The sequence below is a fragment of the Ursus maritimus genome, unplaced genomic scaffold (genome assembly GCF_017311325.1).
Source record: "Ursus maritimus isolate PB19 unplaced genomic scaffold, ASM1731132v1 scaffold_30, whole genome shotgun sequence".
Taxonomy (NCBI): Eukaryota; Metazoa; Chordata; class Mammalia; order Carnivora; family Ursidae; genus Ursus; species Ursus maritimus.
The window spans coordinates 15,021,144-15,042,878 of record NW_024425564.1 but is presented as its reverse complement, the minus strand read 5'-3'; the positions used below and the strand labels follow the sequence as shown (position 1 = coordinate 15,042,878).

The 21,735-nt window shown below is 50.8% G+C and overlaps 1 protein-coding gene across 2 annotated transcripts in view; it reads left to right on the top strand.

Moving 5' to 3' along the window:
- SLC22A23 (solute carrier family 22 member 23) overlaps nt 1-21,735 on the top strand; it is a 174,155-nt gene that overhangs the window by 132,118 nt on the left and 20,302 nt on the right. Inside the window, exons 5-6 of one of the 2 annotated variants that reach the window (XM_040645011.1) lie at nt 13,405-13,532; nt 21,407-21,509. In XM_040645011.1, coding sequence (XP_040500945.1) covers nt 13,405-13,532; nt 21,407-21,509 — 231 coding nt within the window. Of the gene's footprint in view, nt 1-13,404; nt 13,533-13,706; nt 15,008-21,406; nt 21,510-21,735 lie in introns of those variants that run through there. The other variant, XM_040645012.1, reaches the window with a different exon arrangement.

Sequence of the window (21,735 nt, the reverse complement as noted above, 5' to 3'; positions counted from 1 at the left end):
CTTGCACGCGCTGCGTGGGGATGCTGCCAACTCCGGGGTCCAGGCAGGACCAGCTGCTGTCCTGCGGGGTTTAGGTGAAGGAAGAGCTTCTGAAGCTGAGCGGCCCAAGGGAACAAAGGGGTGTCCTCGCTGGGATGTTGGATGCTTCGCAGAGTCAAATTTAGGCACATTGTCAGGAAGCAAGAAGGAAGAAAGGCCCCTGTGAAGATTGCTCACCTGAGGGAGAATCCCGGCGGAGGTAGTGGGTGACTGCACGGACAAGGCCAGTGCCTGTGGCTCAGATCCACACTGTCTTCGTCCCCCAGGACACTGGAGCGTGAGAGAAGTGCTTGCTTAGTCATTTCGCTTGGACAGGTGTGATCACTGAAAAAAGGGCAGCAGAGCGTCAGGAGTCATCTAGAAGGGACTCATACTGACCTGTACTTTTTCCAGAATGAACGTGGAATTCTTCCAGGGTCACAGAAAACAACTGGGGTTGGGGGAGGGGGAGCGCAGATGCCGTAACCAAAACACCAGATGAAGGCAGAATCCAAGAGAACGTCTGCTTAGATCTGCTGCTGAGCGGCGGGTGAGCCCCGAACGGAAGAAGGGGTGGTTGGAAGGGCTGCGGCTTTGTAATTGCACAAAGTGTATAAAAGCTGTCCCTGCCAGCTGGCTGCAGTCTGCCCCAGGACACACGGCTCGGTGACAGTCTCCTCCTCAGCCAGGAGCCCTCGAGCAAGGCACAGCCGGGGACAGTGTGTTTGGGGATCCAGGTCTGAGTTAAGTGAGAACGTCTTAGAAAACCACAGGGTGGAAAGTCAGAAAGATGATGCACAGAACAGGGGGCATCAGGTTTTGTGGGGGGATCTGACTACGGGAGAGGGAGCCAGAGTAAGCAGGCGGTGGAGAAGGCAACCGCGGGCACCTGCCTGAAGAGTTTGCAGGAGACAAGATGAAGTAGGGATTGCAAGAGACGGAGATGTCCATGCCGCTCTTCCAGAATGCTGCTACGTGACCTCGCCATACCTTCAAATGTGAACTAATGCTGCTGCGTCCACACGGTTATTTATAAAAACAAGTGTGTGCACGTCGGCTTTGGACCCGGTGTGTGCTGGGGGGCTGCTGCGATGCCCACTCAGTAAGGTCCCCAGTGAGAGCTCTCACTGCAACGTGAGAACACCACCCGTCCTCAGGCAGTGACCGCTGGGTGTCGGGGTGTCATCGTGAACACAGCGGACACCGTCCTGCCCCATGGAACAGCTCGGCCAGGAGGAGAAACATCACGTGGTTCCCAGCCTGTGCCTCTGCTCCGGAGAAGGCAGTGATGCACACTGATTTGAACATGTCCTCCCATTTTAGGGACACTTCTCCCGAGATTGGCTGCAAGCTTCTGTGTGTAATGCTATATTAACCATTAACCTTGGATTAGGTTGGTGGGACCGTTCCTGTTTTTAGCTGGGGAAACCAGGGCATCCAAAACACTCGGAAGTGTGAGAAAGTCACTAAAATCAGGTTTCCGAACATCCGTGGTTCTCACTGAGTGGTCCCCGGACCAGCAGCCTTGTAACCGCCTGGGAACGTGTTAGAAACACAAATTCTCAGACTCCACCCCAGGCCTCCTGCCCGGGTCTAAGTGTCTGGGGTGGGGCGCAGGTCTGTGGCTTAAGAAGCCCTCCAGGGGATGCTGACGAGCGCTCAAGTTCTAGAAGTAGGGTGGGTACACCACAGAATAAAGGCCGGATGTCTTGCACGTGGAGCGAGGGACCCGGTCCCCCCGCCCCCACCTCCAGTGAAGACGGTGTCGAAGCCTGAAGAAGATCTGAGTCAGCTGTGGAGAAGCCACACTTCTTGCAGGAAGAGGTTTCTGGGTTGTGCAGGGAAAGGAAACAGATGCGATCCTTGAGGATCCGTGAGCTATTCCGCAAGGCCCAGCTGTCCAATCCCATTCATCTGCAGAGAGCAAATTTGTCTTATCGTCTCAGACAGCAGAAGTCCTAGGTATTCCTGGAACAGATGAAAGAAGGCAAAAAAATCTGGATCCTGGATCTAACACTTTTATCTGCACTGTGAGAACATAAACCTATACGCATGTGTGTTTTGGAGTCTCAGGTTACAGCCTGAAGGGTGATGGGAGGGACAGGTCTCTCCTGCCTCGATTTCCTGTCCCCTGAGCAGGCTCGGGGCGTCCTCCTGTGAGTTTATGCTTGGGTGCGACCTTCCACCCCCGAGCAAGAGCGTTGGGTACGGTTTTCTTTTGCTTCCTCCAAGACCATTAGCCAAGTACCTGTAGGGAGGGTTCTCATCTTGGACTCACCTAACGTGCGTTTGCCTGAGCTGCTTCGAGAAAGGACATGTTGGAAATGTGTGAAGGTGGTGAATTATTAACCGCGTTTTGTTCGGCTGGAGTTTCATCCTGGCAAGAGAAAAAGCGCTGTTAGCAATCAGTGTGATCACCAAAAGTATCTGGGAGGGCAGTAAGAAGGAGATAATAAACCGTACGGGAAATAAGGAGGAAATTAGAGAAAGATCAAGCCGCACTGCCTAACACCGAGAATAAGTAATAGTACCGATTCCCCGAATGAAAGATAAACCTTGAAACAGAGGAAATCAGAGCACACTGTCGTCAGGAACTCACAGGGTAGAGGAGTAAAATAATTAAAACTCTTAGGAGAAAGGTATGTGCTAAAAGGGATTTTAATTTTTAAAAATTTCAAGGAAAAAAGACATTGTAAAACATTTAAATGGCCTCGGGTTAGATGAATATCCAGCATAAAATGTACTAACAGTTCCAATGTGTAAACGGTCCTAAATATCATTGGCTCTTTTCAGGTAGCATCAGAAATATTTTGGCCAGAATAATACTCATTTTTAACATTTCTGGAGGGTTTGCTCTGAGCCAGGTACCGCCAAGCTCTTTCAATAATTTGGCCCCTTGGATCCTCCCGGTGACTCTCTGAAGGAGGTCCTAGGAAGGCCTCTAGGACAGATGGAGAAACTGAGGCATGGGGCTATTCAGCAGCTCGCTTTGCGGTCCTAGAACTGGTACCTGGAGCCGAGGCGTGAAAGCCAGCAGGCCACCCAGAGCCGGCATGAGGACCACTAGCCTCTCGGCTCAGTGACCATGCAGTGATGCTGCTGGGCCCAGGGGTTGGACCCAGCGCGCTGGGCAGATGCTGGGAGCACCGTGTGCGGGGCACAGAGCACGCTTCTCACCAGCGGAGTCTTCTCTTAGTTCCTCTTGTTATTTAGCATTTCCCTAACATGTACAAAGACATTTCTTAAAATCATTGGGTTATCAGTACCTTCCCTAATGGGGGCTCCTTAAAAATGTGTTAAATGGATGAATTAATTTGGCTTGTCATTGTTGAAATGATTTTTAAAGACCCCTTAAAATTTTGTGTGTGTGTATATATATATACATATATATATATTCATTCCAGCAATTATCAGTCTTTTTTCTTGCCCACACACACATGAGGGACACAATACCTTCTTCCATCGAAAACAGTTTTATTTCAGAAGCGGGTCAAAGTACCGCAGGCTGCCAACTCGATTACTGGTAAAGGAAGGGCTGCAGGGCTCCCAGCACAGCAGGAGGGAAACGGAATTCGGTTATACCAACAGTAAAGCCGCACAGGAAAATCTTTTTCTCAAAGGAGAGTGGAAGAGGTGAATCATAAAAAGCATATAGCCTCTGGGAGCTTGAAAATCTGCAGTGATTATTTTTATAGGTTATCAGATAGTTAATTTGGGGAGACTTCTAGGAAATTTAAAGCCAAAAAAGAAATGTACTCAAATCCTATTTGGTCACAAATTAATACTGACCAAGGCAAGTGTATAAATAAAAATGGTAGCCGACGTTTCAATCATAACAATTGAATGAGCAATTAAAAGTGAGATCAAAATGTTCTCCGACTTGCTGTTTGGGGATCTGCTAATGGCGTGGAATTTTAGGGAGCCCTCAGGCAAGACGTTGCCCCATTTTTAACTTCTGAGTCCGCAGAGATTATGTAAAATAATAGGAACCCCTGTAGGCAACAAAAGTGCTTCCGAGTCCAAGCGGAGAAAGACCTGTGAACGTGGGAACATGTGGTCCTTAAATACCATGTCCTGTGCCTGCGGATGTAGCCTCGAGCTCTAAAGGCCAGTGTGACCAGCCCCTTTGTCCTCACCGCACCGCAGGCCTAGAATGTGCTCCGACATTCCATCTCACTGGGGATGCTTCAGGCCAGCTGGAGGATCACAGAGTCTTGAAACCAGGCTGACCGCAGGGGGCCGATGTGCACACGCGTGTACATGTGTGCACGTGTGTGCGCGGTGGGAGTGGTGGGGACAGATTGCTGGCAGCAGGCAGAAAGTGGGTAGACGGCCCTCCAGTGACTGGTGCCTGGTGATAACTGGTAAGTGGTTGTCCCACTGGCCACTGGCAAAAGTCCCTGTGGAAGGAAACGGAGTGAGGCCGAGGGGCCCAGCCCCGTCAGCGGGGGCTCTGGCAGAGCGCATGTCTGGTGCTGTAAGAAGTGGGGGTCCCGGACAGATCGGGCTGACTTCACTCGGTCAAGACTGTTTCTGTTGAGGTTGGGAGGGGTGAGCATGCTAATGGCAAGAAGCTACTTTCCAGAGCCGGGTCCGAGGTCAGGGCGGAATCCGCAGGGGCCACCCTGATGACAAGTCAATGAATCTGGCCTCCGTGGGCTTCTTTATCATCAAGACGGGAGCCACCAGGTCAGGGGAGACTGACTCCTGGAAGGTTGGTCGGACTCCCAGGACAAACTCTGATACAGAGGTGCCAATAAAATTCCAGTTAGAAGCAGCAACAGCGCAGAGCCTGTTCCTTCCGTCCACTTCTCTCCTCCACTTGTTTTTCAACATCACGTTTTTTTTTTTTTTTATCGGTTGCAAAAACGCCTGCCAAATTAATTCCCCTTACAGCATTATTTTTTGAATGCCCTGGGTGCCTTATACTTTCTGCAGCCTGATAATTGCATACATGGAGGAATTAGTAAACGGATCAGGGAAAAGCGGCTATAAAGAGAGAGAACATGGAGGAAATTAACCCAGGTACCCTCAAGGCTACAGAACATTTTTAGGTGAATTCCAAGCATTCGTGTTTAGAATATGAACTGAGGAACATTTTAAATTTAAGGAAATTTAAAGGAATATTAAATGTTAAATATTCTGGGTTGCTAATTTAAAAGGCTAGCTCTAAAGACATTTTCGGGACCGACTTCATTCCGCAAACCCTAGAGCAGAATTAGAATATTTGTACGGTGCATGGCTATAATCAGCATCTTCTTACCTTTCAGAAGAAGCCAGCACTTACCATTAGCCTCGTGAAATAAATCTACGTAGAGAGTGTTGGTGCCGGGTAAGGCCTTGGTGTCCTTGCACACCCCCTACCCTGTTCTACGGATGTGGGGAAACTGAGGCCCAGAGGGTTAAGTGATTTGCCCAAGGCCACAAAACTTGTATATAAACCCGGGGTTCCTGATGTATTCCCTCTATAATTTTTCTGTAAGGGAAGAAATATGGCAGTTAGGTGTATACTATTTTGGAAAACATCAGAGACACAAGTTCTGAGTTTATGTGACAAATAAGTGGGATGGCCATTTAATTATGAAAGAATTTTATATTCTATAAAGAGATTTACAAGAAGAATTCATTTGCCTCAGGAAAATTTGAGGGTTTAACCATCCGAAAAGCTGATTTTTATTTAATTTTATGATAGTCATCCCTCCTCCCTAAATTACTAAGTTTAACTCAAATCACGAATTTGAATTTTTGTTAAGAAGAGCTAATTCGTGTTCATTTGCTATCCCCAGAACTGAACCGACTTACCTTTCTTTATATATATACCAAACAGAACTAAAGTTTAAAAAAAAAAAAATCCAAGTGGAAACTTATCTACGGGAACCAAGCCTATGTTTTTGTAAGAGCTTTGGCCCAGAAACTTAAGATATTGTCCCAGCTTGCATTTCATTCACTTCTAGACTTTGGTTTCGTTCTTTAAATTTTGAGACTCTTCTCAGAATTTCATAGCACCGTGATACTTGGCAATACCTTGAAGTATCAACAGCTAGAATCACCTCTTTAAGTCGGAAGCGCTCTCAGTGCGTATGGGCGGAGATGCTTCTCTCTCACATACATACTCAGGGAGACTTCGCCTCTGCAAAGCCTTCCATGACTCTCCTCCGCCAGCCCCACCTGTGTCCTACCCCCTGCATTGGATGACCTACTGGAAGGAAGCTCTTACCCTTTAAGGCATCTAGAAATCGACCTGATTTTCTCTTCTGGCAGGTTGATCATGTCCCGTACACAGGATTCCATGAACAATGGACATTGACAGTGTGAAGGAATACCTGTCCACACACGGTTCACTCTGAATTTAATACTTCAGAAAAACAAACAACTCGAGGCTAAGAATTAAGAGTATAAGCTGTTAATCTTAACTTCCTTTCTATTTTTCTTCATGAATAAATATTCTAGGACAGTAATTGAAAGAGTATAGACATGCTTTTAATGCAGAGAATTGCCAAGTTGGCGTCTTATCCAAGCAGGTGCTAAATGAATTAGTGAGGAGATAGCCTAGGTGGTTTACTTGCCTGTGTCTGGTTCTCCAATTGGGTAGAAGAAATACTTGGTTTTATCTTTAAATGTCAAGGAAAAAATAGTGACTTCACAGTATTATGAAAGGATCACAGTACTGAGTTTTAATTACTGATTCCACCGAGTGACTGTAGGTGTGAAACAGATCCATGAATGGAGATCAGATGGGCTGAAGACTTAGCCAAATGACAGAAAAAGCAGGAATGAAGGCAAAGACAGGAAAGTGTATCAGAAACAACACATTACTATTAAGTCATAGAGGACTGTGGTCTGGAAAGCATGTGGTGAATCGGAGTGCTAGAGAGGAGAAGCAGATAGGGTTCTCCTTGTCTGAATGGCACGCAGACACACAGCTTGGAAGAACAGCCGTCTAGTGGGAGCAAGTAGGAGAACATGGAAAGTTTATCAGCCTTGACATAGTAACATCATTTACGTGATACCATTGGGAAAATGGTTCCATGTAAGTAAATTTTCCATATAACTCATTAAGAGTCAGCACTTTATTGTAGCTGTTTAGTGGGCATCTTTCTAAAATAGACTTTCCTGCTTTTTAAGCAACGCTATAAGCATAGTGTGATGTGGAGAAAATCACACTGGTCTAGAGGTCTCAAGACCAAGGTCCAAGTCTGACCCTTCCACTGTTACCCCCCGCCCCGCACCCCCAACCCCAGGAGGCATGGTAGGGGCTCAGCCTTTGTGCTTTGCCCTGAGGCGCTGGGGGGGGGGGTTAAGCCAGAGACCTCGCTCTGACTCTGACGTTCATTTTTGTAACTTTGCCTTTTCTTGGTGGGTGATAAGAGGGTTTGCATTATGTCATCAGGCACATTCCAGTAGTGCGAGCCTTCATGGTGTGTGAACTGTGCCACCCGATCGAGATTGAACATCTGTGCTTTCCCATGTTGGCAACTGTCCACTGTCCTTCCTGAGCCGATGTGCCCCCTCCACTCCGAACGCCTCTCCCCATTCCTATTTGCCCAGGGGCTTTCAAACCTGGAGCATGGGTGTCTGAGTGGAGACCTCAGTCTGCTTTCCAGGGATGGCCTCTGAAAGCTCCTTGTGATTGAGTCAGAGGCCCTTTGCATGTGATTGCTGGTCTTTGGCTTTTTGTAGAATAATTGAGGCTCCAGGGTAAGTGGCCTATAGGTCAGTGGTTTTATGATGTTCCAAGTTCAGGCTGGAAAATGACGTTGCCCAGGTTGTTCTGAGGCTGGATCGGCCTTGTGTCAGGTGACCCCAGGTCACAAGTCGGAAATTAGTGTGGGTTTGATCCAGGACCTCGAAACAGAAACCACAGTACACACGTTTATGGGTGATGGTCTCTGGAACACTGGTGGGCAAACGTGTACCAGTCTGGAAGGAGGGGAAGTTTTGAGAGTGAAACTGGCATTTTTCACTGAAAGTGGGGGCACTACGATATCGCAGAGGAAGCACTGAGATGTGTAAATGTACAAGGGCCCAGAGTGTGATTGGAAGGATTCGTCCCCAGCAGGCAGTTGTTAGCCCCTAGAGGGGAGGATGGGGACCATGTAAGGGCACCAGGATTGAGGCAACGGGTCCAGGGGGGCTGCAGTATTTTATTATTTTTTTAAGATTTTATTTATTTATTTGAGAGAGAGGGAGAGAGAGCAGGGAGGGACAGAGGGAGAAAGAATCTGGAGCAGATTCCGCACTGAGCACAGAGCCTGACACAGGGCTCGATCCCATGACCTCGAGATCATGACCTGAGGTGAAACCAGGAGTCAGACACTTAACACACTGAGCCACCCAGGCACCCCGGTTTTAGTTTTTAAGTAGAGGATGGATTTATCTGTGATTTGCTTAATGAAGAATTAATTTCATAGCTCAGTGCGGAGGGTGGCTCGCCTCTGACTGTTGTGGGAGGCTGTCGGGCGAGCAGACAGAACGCCTCCTGCACAGCCCCCTCCGGGCAGGCACCCCCAGCATGGTCCACGGCCCCCCCGCCCCCGCCTGTCCCAGATTCTGAAGTGTCCGAGCCCCGTCAGGTGTTCAGCTACTCAGCCTCAGACGCACGATGCTTCTGCGGTGAAATGTGTGTGCGTTAAAGACGAGCGGTGCCTGAACACTCAAAATGCTCACGTCCGTTCGGTCTGGTTCCGCCTCGGTGAGGTCAGGCCAGTGCCCGTCTCATTGCCAAGCGAGTTAAACAGTAAGGTTTTTGGATTTCAGAACCATTTGGATTCTGGAATTATGACTACAGGATCTAAGCATCCCAGACATAGTTTGGAGAAGGCCTTTGCACAATCCATCATCTGCCTTGGGGCGAGAGGCCCGGCAGAGCTGTGATCCTCGGCAGAGGGGAGACAGGCGTGTGCCTGGCCGCGCCCCTCCTGTGCCCTTACTCTGCTCCGCGCTCTCTTGCTGTGTGGGGTTTAGGACCAGAGCAGCTGGAGTGGGGCTTTGCCCACATGCTTCTGGCAGAAGCCCTGGGGCTCATGGAACCACCTGGCTTGGAGCGATCCCAGCCTGAACATCTCTCTAGCTGTGGGTTCGAATCCAGTTCTGCCACTCGATCGCTGTGTCATCTGGGCCAGATACTTGGACTTTCTTTGCCTCCGTTTCCCCATCTGAAAAAGAGGGATAATAATAATACTGCCACATAACGACCTTGAAAAAATTAAATACTTCCAGCTTTCGAAACTTCTTGCTCTGCTCCTGTGGGTTGAGGCAAGCCATTGGCCCTGTGGACGCTTCCTTTTCATGGAGGAAAACTGGGGGCCGCTGCAGAGCTACCCCCCAGAGAAGCCACTGTGGCTTTTACTCCCGGTTACCTGTCGTGGTTGCAGAAGTCACCCTGAAGGTCACTTTCTTACCGTCTGCACGGAAGGGTGCACCGGGCAGACACGGCCTCCTCCTGCCTACCGTGCTTTTTTATTTTTGTTGAAAATGATCGATTTCTCTAAGGTTCAGCCACCTTCCTCCTAGGTGCTGGGCTGTTGGCTGGCTTTTTAATTTGCATGGTGTTATTACATTATGTATTTGTCAGAAGAGATTGCATTAAGCTCCCATAAAGTGGCCACACTGCATGTGATCCAAACTAGAAAGCCATCTCTGGGCTGGCTCCTAGGCCGATAGTCCAGCGAGTTCTTTATGGCTTTGTAGTAAAAGAAAGTACGCGGTGTGCATCATAAAGCTTCATCATTCCGTACAGGCGGCCTCTGGGCTTGCGGCATTCTGAAACAGCTGAGGAAGCATCGCTAGAACAGTAGTCCCGAAGTGCAGTCACCTGAGTGCCATCCGGGCATGGGAGGGTTCTTTGCCACATGCACCCAGGCGAAGGACGTGGGCTCCTGAGTCAGACTGCCTGGGGTCAGTTAAGCTCTGCCACCTAACAGCTCTGCAGTTTGGATGATATACTTGAACCTTCTGTGCTGGATTGTTCTCATCTGTGAAATGGGGGTAATATCACTACCCCGTCACAAGCTCGAAAGTATCCAGTACGTGGGAGATGTGCAGAAGAGTGCCTGGTGGTTGTAAATCCGGTCCTAGGGAAGGCGGTTTGTGATGCTCTTGGAGCTTCTGTACCTGGGCCCTGCCTCTCTCCCTCTCCTCGTCTCTTCCCAGCTCACAGTCAGCGTTCCCGTTTTACCAGCTTGCAGTCCCCCAGACACATGCTGTTTCATGGCCCTGCGCCTCTTCTCGGGGTCCTGTCCCCACGCACACCCCACAGCGTACTGCACCCGCTCATCTCCCAAGAAGCCCAAGCATCCCGCCACCCTACAGAATCTTCCCCGGCACCCCCACACACACCTGCCCACTCTGGTTCTTGGCCCCAGTTGTGTCCCATACTGTACAGACTTCTATCCAAATCACTTGTAAACCGTGTGTGTGTGTGTGTGTGTGTGTGTGTGTGTTTAATTACTTTAGTTGTCTGCCTATCTATTTATGTACAGAGCTCTCCTCCTACAGGACTCTTACGTTGAGGTCAGGGATGTACCCATTTGGGATGCATCAACACCTATTAGAAACAAATAACTTGGTGACAGACGTCTGAGTTCCAAAAGAGGCCCGCACCCACTTCTTAAAGCTGAAGATCATAGCATGCCTTTGCAGATGGTGCTGTCCTTGAACCCTCTTCTACAAGCTTTGCAGTTCTCAAGGATTCTCTAGGAAGAAACTTGCTCATTGTCGTTTCTCCTATTGATTTTTATTTATCCAAAGTCTATTGTCTTTAGGCATGATTTGGGGGTGACAAAAAGGAGGGATAGAGGGTGACAGGGCGTCAGGAGTAGGGCAGCATCCCTGAGACCCGCGAGCCCACGCGCCACCAGACCGCACATGACGCCTTCCCCCTGGGACCCTGGTCTCCGTCTGTGGCTCGGAAACCTGGGAAGAGAAGCCTCTTGTCCTGAAGGCCCCGGGCTCTGTGGGTCCTGGTGGGGTTTCATGCCTAGACTGATGGGATATCAAGAACAAAAATATTGGCTTTGTATGCACAGTGCAGGGCTTTCCCTTGAAGACAGTGACGTCAACTAGCCATCGCTTTGTAGTTTCCTGGAGCTGTCACTCACCTCCCATTCAGGGCTCAGAACTGTTCACAGAGCATCTCACGACGGTTCTCCCCACCTAGTCCCACCCTGTCGGCAAAGCTTTAGGGTAAACAGAGGAAGAGGACCTCAGCTTGCTGGGGGACATGAACACCCGTGTTCTGGTGGCCGACGTTCCTTGCTTGTTTACTTGCTCTGTGCCTTCAGCCCCGGGTGCCTGGGGATCCCGGCTGCTGCCTCCTGGGCTCTGGGCCTTGCTCTTCCTGCATCGTGCTCCTTTCTGCTCTTGATTTCAAATTCCGTTCCCTTCTGTGGAGTTTGTGCCATGAGCATTTGATGTAAATTAGTTCAAATTACTTTTAAAAGGACCCCAAACTTTCTCATGTTGTAGACCATATTTTACACTTCAGATACCACCTGCAAAACACGTTGTGCTGTCAGAGTAATATATGAGCTGGTTTTCTCAGATGCCTTCTAAAAAGATTCTCCCAAATTGGCTAAGCATATTTGGGCCACCTGTGAACGTGCCCGGCTGAGGAAGGCGGCAGCTCTGCACTGGGGTTGGCAGTGGGGACCCCTGCTGAAAGGCACCCCGAAGTCCAGGTGGCTCCCGGGTCTGGTATACAGGCCACAGCCATGCAGACCCTCGCCGGGCCCAGTAGTCAAAGGCCGTGGCAGGTGGCCTGCCACATTGTGGGCTGTCCTACGGGGCATCTGGGAATTGGGGATGCTTCTGAGCTGGCCTGAGGCTCTCTAGCCAGCCTCCCCAGCATTGTTGATAGGAGCGCCTCTGATCCACTCAGAAGGCCCCTGCCATCACCCACCCGGGCCCGGCTGCTCAGAACGGCCCCTGCGAGGAGGGCTTCAGCCAAATCACGACCTAAAAGCTACAGTCCGAGGAGCAGCTGAACCCACTTCTCAGTACCCAGTAACTTGATCAGACATATCGGAGAAAGTACAACACGGAAAATAAGCTTGCTTTCATAGTTGTGTGTGGGATCGTGCATGAACGAACGGAAGACCCACAGTCCAGCTTCGGGAATACTTTAATTCGAGGCTCTCCAGAGCTTGCACGGCTTCTGAGAAGTCGCTGCAGTGAAAACTTCTTAGCGGCATCAGTCACGACTCCTTGATACCGCGTAACTGAAATAAAACGGGGTGATAACTAGAGCCCGGGCCTGATGTCCAGCTTTTGCTTTCCTCCCTGTTAGGGCTGCCCCCTCTTCTATGGTCAAGTTCGAAGGGAACATGACTCCATCTGTTCCTACACAAGTTGTCTGTGGCTGCTTGGGCACGTGGCAGTTGAGTTAACCACAGAGACGTCGCTGGCCCGCAAAGTCTAGAATATTGACTGATATTGTCCAGGAAACGTGAGCTGACCCCTGCTCCAAACAGGCGCCCTGTTCTCCTTGATTGACTTGTAAATACTGTCATAAAAGTAAACTTAAAAATGCGCCGATAGTAAAACCGTAGTGGGTTTTTTTAACTGGGACTCCGCACAAGCTCTCATCCTAAAAACAAACAAGGAGTCTGTTGCTAATGAAACTTGAAGCGTGCTGGCTTGTGTAGCCTCATCTCAGAGATGTGGCATGCGGCTAGCAGCAAAGTAATTCTAGAGCTAAGTCCTGGGAAAGCCTTCTTCAAGGGTTCGAGAACTGAAGATAACTGTCCGGTGGCTCACGTCGTGCATTTTTTTTAGACTTAAAATCATGCTATTAATATTGGGTTTTTGTGACAAAATATAACAAAAGCAGCCCTTCAACAAACAGCTTAAACCTGCTTTAGAAATTCACGGTTAGTTTGAAAAGTTTACACTGATTTCTTGACACGATTGGTAGGATTGTTATTCCTATCTGCTACCTTTTGAAAATCGTAATTTTTATACTTTCTCAAAAAAAAAAAAAATAGACCCCACCCCTGCCCACAGGCTAGCTTCTCTGATTCAGCTCATGAGAGTCCTGAACATTCACAGGCCTCCACTTCATGTGGGTGGGAAGTGAATGTCACCCACCTGTGAAGTTTCTAGGCCCAGGACAGAAGTTGTGTTTTCTTTGTTTTTGTTTTTTAATGATTTTATTTATTTACTTGTCAGAGACAGAGAGCACAAGCAGGGCGAGCAGCAGGGAGAGGGAGAAGCAGACTCCCCGCTGAGCAGGGAGCCCGATGCGGGGCTCGATCCCAGGACCCTGGGATCCTGACCTGAGCTGAAGGCAGACGCGGAACCCACTGAGCCCCCCAGGCGTCCCGAGCTGTGTTTCTTGATGCCCTGCAGAACTGAAGACATTCACCGATTCCCTTTGTGTCTTTGAAGGATATTCCCCGAGTCCCTGCGGTGGCTGATGGCTACCCAGCAGTTTGAGGCTGCAAAGAAGCTGATTCTGCACTTCACGCAGAAGAACTGCATGAACCCCGAGAGTGACATCAAAGGCGTGATGCCCGGTGAGTGCCGCTCCCTTCAGCCCGGCAGCCCCACCCCAGTGGGGAGAGGCGCCACCGGTCCCGGGCGAGGAGTCAGCACGGTCTTACCACGTGGCTGCGTTCGCCGTTTCCGTCATGGTTGGTCTGCAGCTGGACCAGGAATGTGAGGGAATTGAAATTCTCTCCACCTTCTAGGTGTTGGATTCTTTCCTGGTCAAGTCTAACACCCTGCGGTGCCCCACCTAGCCTGTCCGGACCCAGGCGTGAGGCACGAGCCTCAGATGCACCCAGTCGCCCGGGAATATTTGCGAGGGGTCCAGCCGAGTCTGGTACACAGCCGTGCCTGTCAGCCAGGTTTATACACCCGCAGAGCCCTGGCCAGGGGTGGAACCGTCCACACCGCCTCTCTCTTCCCAAGTACGACCCTCAGAGATGCCACTGTCCGTTTCCGTCATGACCCATGTGTTGGGCATCTGAAGAAGTAGGAAAGTAAAGTCTTTTCATAGAGTAGTTTAGATTCACTTAATTTTGGGGGGAGGGGATTTTTATTTACATTCAAGATAGTTAACATATAGTATATTATTCGTTTCGGGGGTCGGATCCGTAGAATGTGTGTGTATCGGGAGCCTCACTGTGAGCTAGATCTGGGCTTTCAGGCTGGGGATCCGTCAGTATCACCAGGAAGTTGTTAAAATCCATAGTTCCGGTTCCCTCCCTTGTACTCAGAGACTCTGATCCAGCAGATTTGGAACAAGTTCTGAGGAACTGCATTGTTCATAAGCACGAGAAGAGATTCTGATGTGCACAGACCCTTTGAAAGTCCTGATAAAACCAACCCCAGGCTCTGACCCATGGCAACAACTGATGGTACTGTTGCTATAATTTCCCAGGAAAATACTCTGCAGGCCCTGCCCAAGAGAGACTAGGTACATCCCCCCTTTTCACCATGACCTGAAATTCTGTCGAACAGAAATTTACTAAATGCCTGCAGTGTGCCAGGCACTGTCCTAGAACAGAGAAGGAAACGGCTTACAGCTTTTTCGTGCAGCTTACAGGCAAGCAGGGGAAGGCATACAGTGAACAATGAAATGTACAATCCATCAGGAGGGAGGCATGCTGTCAGAAAAATCCAGAGTGGAGAGAGAGAGGGTGGTGGCGAGGGATCACAGTCAGACGCTTGGGGGAGGCCAGCTCCAAGGTAACAGGTGAGCAGAGACCTAAGAGAGGTAGGAGAATGTATGCGTCACGTCTCCGTTCACAACGGGGAAGGAACACGTGGGAAATCTGAATCACACAGGCCAGAAAGGGCTTGTGGAATCAACTATTCCATGGTTGCTAGATAGGCTTTTCATTAGATTCCTGATTCAGATCTAGGGTCTGTGGTCAATACAAGTTCCCCAGATGCTGCGGCTTGACCAGAATGGCGTCCGTGCCTTGGCCTGGACCCATGACCTGGGAGGGGGGGACAGCAAGGCTCGGCTGCATCCACCTGTGGGGCTGGCTTGGTCTGCCTGGCACTCCAGCACAGGCAGACGGGCTTGGGAAGCCTGGAGCCCTTGCTTTACTGGAATAAAGAAGGCCATGGGCCAGGTCTGCTTTAACGAAGAGTATTGAGTGCTGGTGCTTTGCAAAGGGGCCCACGGTTCCTTTTTATCCAGTGGCAATGAGAATAAATAGGATGATATTCACATGGTGCTTATATATGTTAGTCACTTTTCCAAATGATTTGCAAATACTAAATATTTAATGCTGAGTGCTTTACGTATATTAACTTAGATTTCTTCACAACAGTCCTGTGAGAGAGGTAGTATAATTATCCTGAATTGAGGAGAGGAGGCTGAGGCACAGAGAGGTGAAGTGTCCTGGCAGAAGTTACACAGTTAGTAAGTAGTTGAGCTGGGACTTGAACCCAGGAAGCCCAGCGGAAGCAGCTCCACTCAGCTGCTTCTGAGAGAGGAGGGGGAGCTCACAGAGACACCCCTGTCACTGTAGAGAAGAATGAGTATTGAATTCATTTCCCCTTTGGGGACCATGTCTGCTCATTTCGGAATGTCCAAGCCATCTTCCCAGACTTCTCCAGGCCCCATTCATTAGCAGGTTAATGCTCTTAAGTCCTACAGTATAATCTGTTTCTGGCATTTCCCTAATGAAATCACCACATTCCATTTCTTTCCGGTTAAAATATTGTCTGGGAAAAGCTTGTTTTCTCAATCCTAATTATACTGATTCATTTTCCTCCTATTTTTGGAAAGTGGTATTAAATCTTTTCCCCTTTCCTTGCTTATGAGTTTTGCTGCTGTCCCTGCACGAGGCGGGGGAGAGGAGGCTGACACATGTGACTTCAGCCCCACTTGGGAGGGTTGTCACGGCACTCACTGCTGGGGACACACAGTTCCCATCCGCCTCGGACCTCTGCTCACTCCCTGCTGTCAAATGCCTTGATGCCAGCGCTGGGGGAAGGCAGCTGTCTGTTTCATCGGAATTGGCCCCTTCCAACTTTCGGAGGCTGCTTTTATCTGCCTGGAATCTTCTTCCCATCACCTCATCTTGTCCACCTACCAATCCCTGTCCCTTACCTGGTCTACCTGCCCTGTCTCCATCTTGCTGCCCGTCCCTCACACCACCTGCCCAGAAATCCCTCAGCAGCCTCCCAGGGCCTTGTAGCTAGAACCGCAAGACTGCTGAGACCCTGTCTCACCTCTACCTGCCTCTCGAAGACTCTGCAGCTTGCATTAGGCTCTGAGAACACACCGAACTGCAGGTCGTCCCTGCCCCAGTTCTTCCTGGGTGACACACCACATTTGCTTCTCGTCACAGCCTTAATGAGGTCGGTCCTCACATCACCCCTGCTTAACATACGGGAAAGTGGGGCCCAGACAGGCTAAGTGTTGGGGAGCATTGCCGCCCACTGCCGATGTCCCTCCATGTGGAAGAAGCAAGCCCGTGCAGGGAGTGGTGTCCTCTGTCCTCATGCATCAGGCCCTCTCTGGGCAGTGCCCCCGGAGAAGCCCGCCCGGCCCCGCATTGCCGGGATGGGAGGATGCGTTCCCACCTCAGGTCCAGGTGGGGCTTCACCCAGCCCTTCTCAGTAATCAGGCTTGGATTCTGCCCTCTCCTGCCCCGCTCCGTCTTGTCGTTCTGTTCAGAAACAGGTGAGAAGCGGGTCTGTGTATCCAGCCACCTCAGTGTCCCAGGGCTAGGTCACTTGCCCAGAGTCCCAGCACTAGTGAGTGATGACACGGAGGCTGGCCTGGCTGGCTGACTCCGGTCCCCTGCTCCCAACCCCGCTGGCGGCCGCCTCTTCCTCCTCCTCCTCCGGGCTTCAGGCCAGCTGCAGCCACGTGCCTGGAGAGGCCATCACAGAGGCCAGCACTGCTGTGTCACTTGTCACAATTTGGGGTAGATTTTAAAGAGCGAGCTGAGGTGACTTTGATAAGATCCCTATAGGCGTTCTCATCCGCTTGCTTCGGAACACTTATTCCTAATGGCCAAGTGCCATCATCTCTACATCTGTACCTGAGGGGGGAGGGGCTGCGTGGAAGAGACAAGGTGCTGTCTCTGCTTTTGCGCATGCGCTCAGGGCCTCCCAGCCACTGCCTTGGAGCTTTTAGTGCACACATTTTATAATATGGTTCTGGTAGCGGTGGGGCCTGCTGCTCCTCCTCCTCCTCCTGCTGCTGCTGCTCCTCCTCCTGCTGCTGCTCCTCCTCCTCCTCCTGCTGTTCCGCCTCCTGTTGCTCCTCCTCCTGCTGCTGCTCCTCCTCCTCCTCCTGCTGCTCCTCTTCCTCCTGCTGCTCTTCCTGCTGCTCCTCCTCCTCCTGCTGCTCCTCCTCCTCCTGTTGCTTCTCCTCCTGCTGCTGCTGCTTCTCCTCCTGCTGCTTCTCCTCCTGCTGCTGCTGCTCCTCCTCCTCCTGCTGCTCCTCCTCCTCCTGCTGCTCTTCCTGCTGCTTCTCCTGCTGCTGCTGCTCCTCTTCCTCCTGCTGCTGCTGCTCCTCCTCCTGCTGCTCCTCCTCCTGCTGCTGCTCCTCCTCCTGCTGCTGCTGCTCCTCCTCCTCCTGCTCCTCCTCCTCCTGCTGCTGCTCCTCCTCCTCCTGCTGCTCCTCCTCCTCCTCCTGCTGCTGCTGCTGCTCCTCCTCCTGCTGCTCTTCCTGCTTCTCCTCCTCCTCCTGCTGCTGCTCCTCCTCCTCTTCCTTTCTTCTTTCCCCCACTTCTTTTTGTCTTTTTTCCCATTTCTAGAACTGATGTTTTTCCAGTTTCAGCAGGCACGCATTAGCAGTGTACACAGTATAAAAGCAAAGCCAGTTAATCTCACCTCCCCCATCCAAACAAGTGCAGATGGTCATCTGTGTGCCTCGAGTGATCTTGCACTGTCTTCTCCTCAATCTGTGCTGTCCCGGAGAAGCATGGTTTGGCCCCTCACGTGGATCTCTCCAGCATGTAGAGGTCATGACTCCTGTGTGTCTGCAAGGACACCTGTCCGTTCTGCAGCTGGTGGGGGAGCCGGGACCGTCTTGGTCAGCCAAAGCACTGGCCAGGAGCGCACCTGCTCACCGGGGCCATGTGGGGCTCCACCCGCTTTCCCTGTTTGGTCCTCATATCAATGCTCCGAGTCAGGGGCATTGTCCCACTTCCCAGCTGAGAAACTGAGGCACAGAGCAGCTTTCCCAAGGAAGCTCAACGAAAAAAATGAAGACTGGGATTCTGCCAGGTCTGTCCGAGCCCTTGCTGCCTCTCAGGTGAGGTTGTGACCTGACAGGGATCGGCTGAAATGCAGAAGAGAGGGGACAGGGGGCTTCAGGGTAGCGTAGGAGGAGCCCACTCGTCAAGGCTCCATAAGCCCTGCTTGGTTTTGTTTTAGACTCTTTCTCATGGCTGTGAATCCAGGGGATCGGAGAGCTTGGGAGGAGGGAGACGGAGAGGAAGTGCTTTTAACAGCCACTTCCTTGGTGCTCAGGTCTGATCAGCTCACGCACGCCTTCGTACTTCTGTGCAGCCACGTGCACGGCGGACTCAACGTCCGGCTGTCGGTCTGATGACTGGAGACACGGAAAGTCACCTGATGGCTCTCACAACTCAGAGCTGGGGCATTTTTGTCCCAGAGACATAGACTGCGCGCTGAGGAAGTTTTAGGTTGTTGGTAATAGGCTGGTGATGTGTGTGCCAGAAACAACATATCAATAGCCCCAGTCAGGTTAATTTAATTCTGTTTAGAATAATGCAGTTACCTCTGTAGACTAGAGTCAGTTCTGTAGACCTTGGGCTCTGCAGTTTAATGTTATTTTAAAAAGCCCCCAAACCCACCACTCAGATCACAACTGCAGCTGCTGCAGCTTCTTTAAACGTCTGTGTCATATACAGTCATGTATTGGCCGTTAGGTTTGGGCCACATTACAGAAAAGAATTTCAACTTCTATAAACATTCTAACAGCCGTTTTCTTCTTGGACGATGTCCATGGTGAACAAGTGTGGCTACTACAATTGATTCCTGATGAGTTTGATTTTTTTTTTTTTAAGATTTTATTTATTTGAGGGGCGCCTGGGTGGCTCAGTCGTTAAGCGTCTGCCTTCAGTTCAGGGCGTGATCCCAGAGTCCTGGGATCGAGTCCCACGTCAGGCTCCTCTGCTGGGAGCCTGCTTCTTCCTCTCCCACTCCCCCTGCTTGTGTTTCTTCTCTCGCTGGCTGCCTCTCTCTCTATCAAATAAATAAATAAAAAAATCTTAAAAAAAAAAAAAAGATTTTATTTATTTGAGAGAGAGAGAGACCCAGAGAAAGTGTGAGCTGGGGGGGGTGTGGTTTGCAGAGGGAGAGGGAGAAGCAGACTCCCCACTGAGCGGGGAGCCCGACATGGGGCTCAATCCCAGCACCCTGGGATCACGACCTGAGCCAAAGGCAGATGCTTAACCGACTGAGCCACCCAGGTGCCCCCTGATGAGTATTATAACAGTGAAGATACTCAGACCATTGGATCCAATATTATCTGTTAACCATTCTATTTCCACGTTCTTTAAAAGTTTTTTAGTGTTTTAACCAAGGGGAAAGGATATTTGTAAATCAAAGTAGCCTATGTTTGCAGAGGGGAAAATAAAGGTTCAGAAGACCTCGGGAGTTAGGGGGATCCATGAATAGACAGCTGAAGTGCTAGCTGTTCTAGCTTGTACAGAGACCTCAATTTTGCACCTAAATATGGGAAGGAAGAAAGTTCTGGAAACCAGGTGGCAGGGCATCCCTCAGACATCGAAAGGCTTTTCCTACTCCCTTCAGTGCCCCAGCTGGTGACATTAGTCCAAAAAAAAATTATTTAAATAAGTAACTCCTAAATCCTCATGGTTAAGCACCAGATTTTCCTTCAGACTGTAACAAATAAGGTTTGTGACCCTCCTGCCATGGGATGGCAGGAAGGAGGTAGAAGAGGAGAGTTGAACTGGGGACGTCCCGGGGTGGGAATGGCCCTAAGAAGTACCAGAGAGCCCTTCAGTAGCTTGGTCTCTTCTGCAGACGCTGCTCTGGGGTCCCTCCTGAGGCAATTCTCTTTCTTCCAAGCTCGGAAGCCATTCCTCAGTAGACTGGGCCTTCCCACCCATACTGCTTGTTTTTGTTTGGTTGTTTTGCTTTTGTTAGTAAACTTACTTTGAGGTTTACAGAAAAGTTGCAAAACCAGTACAGAATTTCTGAATACCCTGCACTCTGTCTCCCCCATTGTTAACATATTATCACAGGACCATTGTCTCCGTTGAGAAACTGCCCCTGGTACACCTGACCGACCCCAGTCTTTCCCTGGATGTCACCAGTCTCTCCATGAATGACCGCCTGTCCCAGGATCCCACTTAGTGGTCGCACCTCCCCAGCCTCCTCTGGTCTCTGCCTGATTTCTCGTGGTCTTGCAGTCTTGAGTTGCACGGGCCACCCAACCGATGGGTTAGGTCTCCTTTTCCTTTTTGAGCTCCCGAGTAGAGAATGACTCCCCGAGGACCCGCCTGGCCGGGAGAGCAGCAAGGGGCCTCAGAGGCTGAGTGTGGGACCTTTCTGCTCCCAGACGCACGGGGAGATCCCAAAGGCGGGGGCATTTCCTTGGAAAGAAAAAAACCTTCTCTGTGAAACGGCCAGGTCGGCAGCGGGGCTTCGGCACGCTCTCGTCAATGTGGCGCTGGAGGCTGTGGGAGTCTTTCCAGAACGGCTTTCAGAGCGAGTCTGAGCCTCTCGAGAAGCTCTTTCTCATGCCCTAGGAGCTGCGCACAGCGCTCTGAGGCCAAACCATGTCCGTCTCGCTCAGGTCGCAAAGACCTTCGAGCGTGCACTAAGATGTGTGTGTATGCGTGTGTGCAGACGCTCGCGGCTGCCCTTCTGCGCACACGTGTTCGCTCACGTGTGGAGCTGGCCTCAGCAGGTGGCTGCACCCTGGGCAGAGTGGAAGGAGCGCTGCAGCCACACGTCGCTGCTCAGGGGGTCAAGGAGCGTAGGCGCACGAGCCGCTCCTGGCCGCCGAGCAGCAGGCAGGGCAGGCAGCTCAGATGCTGCACAGAAAAGCCCCTCTTGGTCAGTAGGGCCTGAACCGGATTAGTGCCTCCGTAACCTAGAATGTCATTTGGTTTTGTACCCAGGCAAAGCGGCGTGAGTCCACCCCAATGGCTTATTTGTTCGGATCCTGCTTCTAAAGCCCTCGCAGTGGCAAGGGACACGGACGGCACGTGTGGGCCCTTCAGGCCCCACGGGGAAATTGGAACTGCAAAGCTAGTGTCTCTGTGGTTCATTTTCTATCCTGAGAGCCAGACCCTATCCCCTGGCTTAAAGAAAAAAAAAAATGTTTCTCCTTGTCATGATGCCCAAATTCGGGAACATCTGGGAGGCCGCCTGCCCGGGGCCTTGCCGAGAGGTCACAGGCCCTCTTTCCCCGCAGAGCTGGAGAAGGAGCTTTCCCGGAGGCCCAAGAAGGTCTGCATCGTGAAAGTGGTGGGAACCCGGAACCTGTGGAAAAACATCGTGGTCCTGTGTGTGAACTCGTGAGTCTCAAGAGGGACACGGAGAGGGCAGAGGTCAGGGAGAGGCTGGAAAAGAGGGGGGCTAGAGGAGCGGACAGCGGGACCCTCCTCTTCGCACAGCTGGATCCTGAATTATGGCCATACAGGGGCCTCTGACCAGCCCAAGGCTTTGCTCTTCGCTGAGAGGCCCTGGGTTAAGCCCCAGCATCAGTGTTACCAGGAAGGTCTTTCTCGTGTTGACTCACAG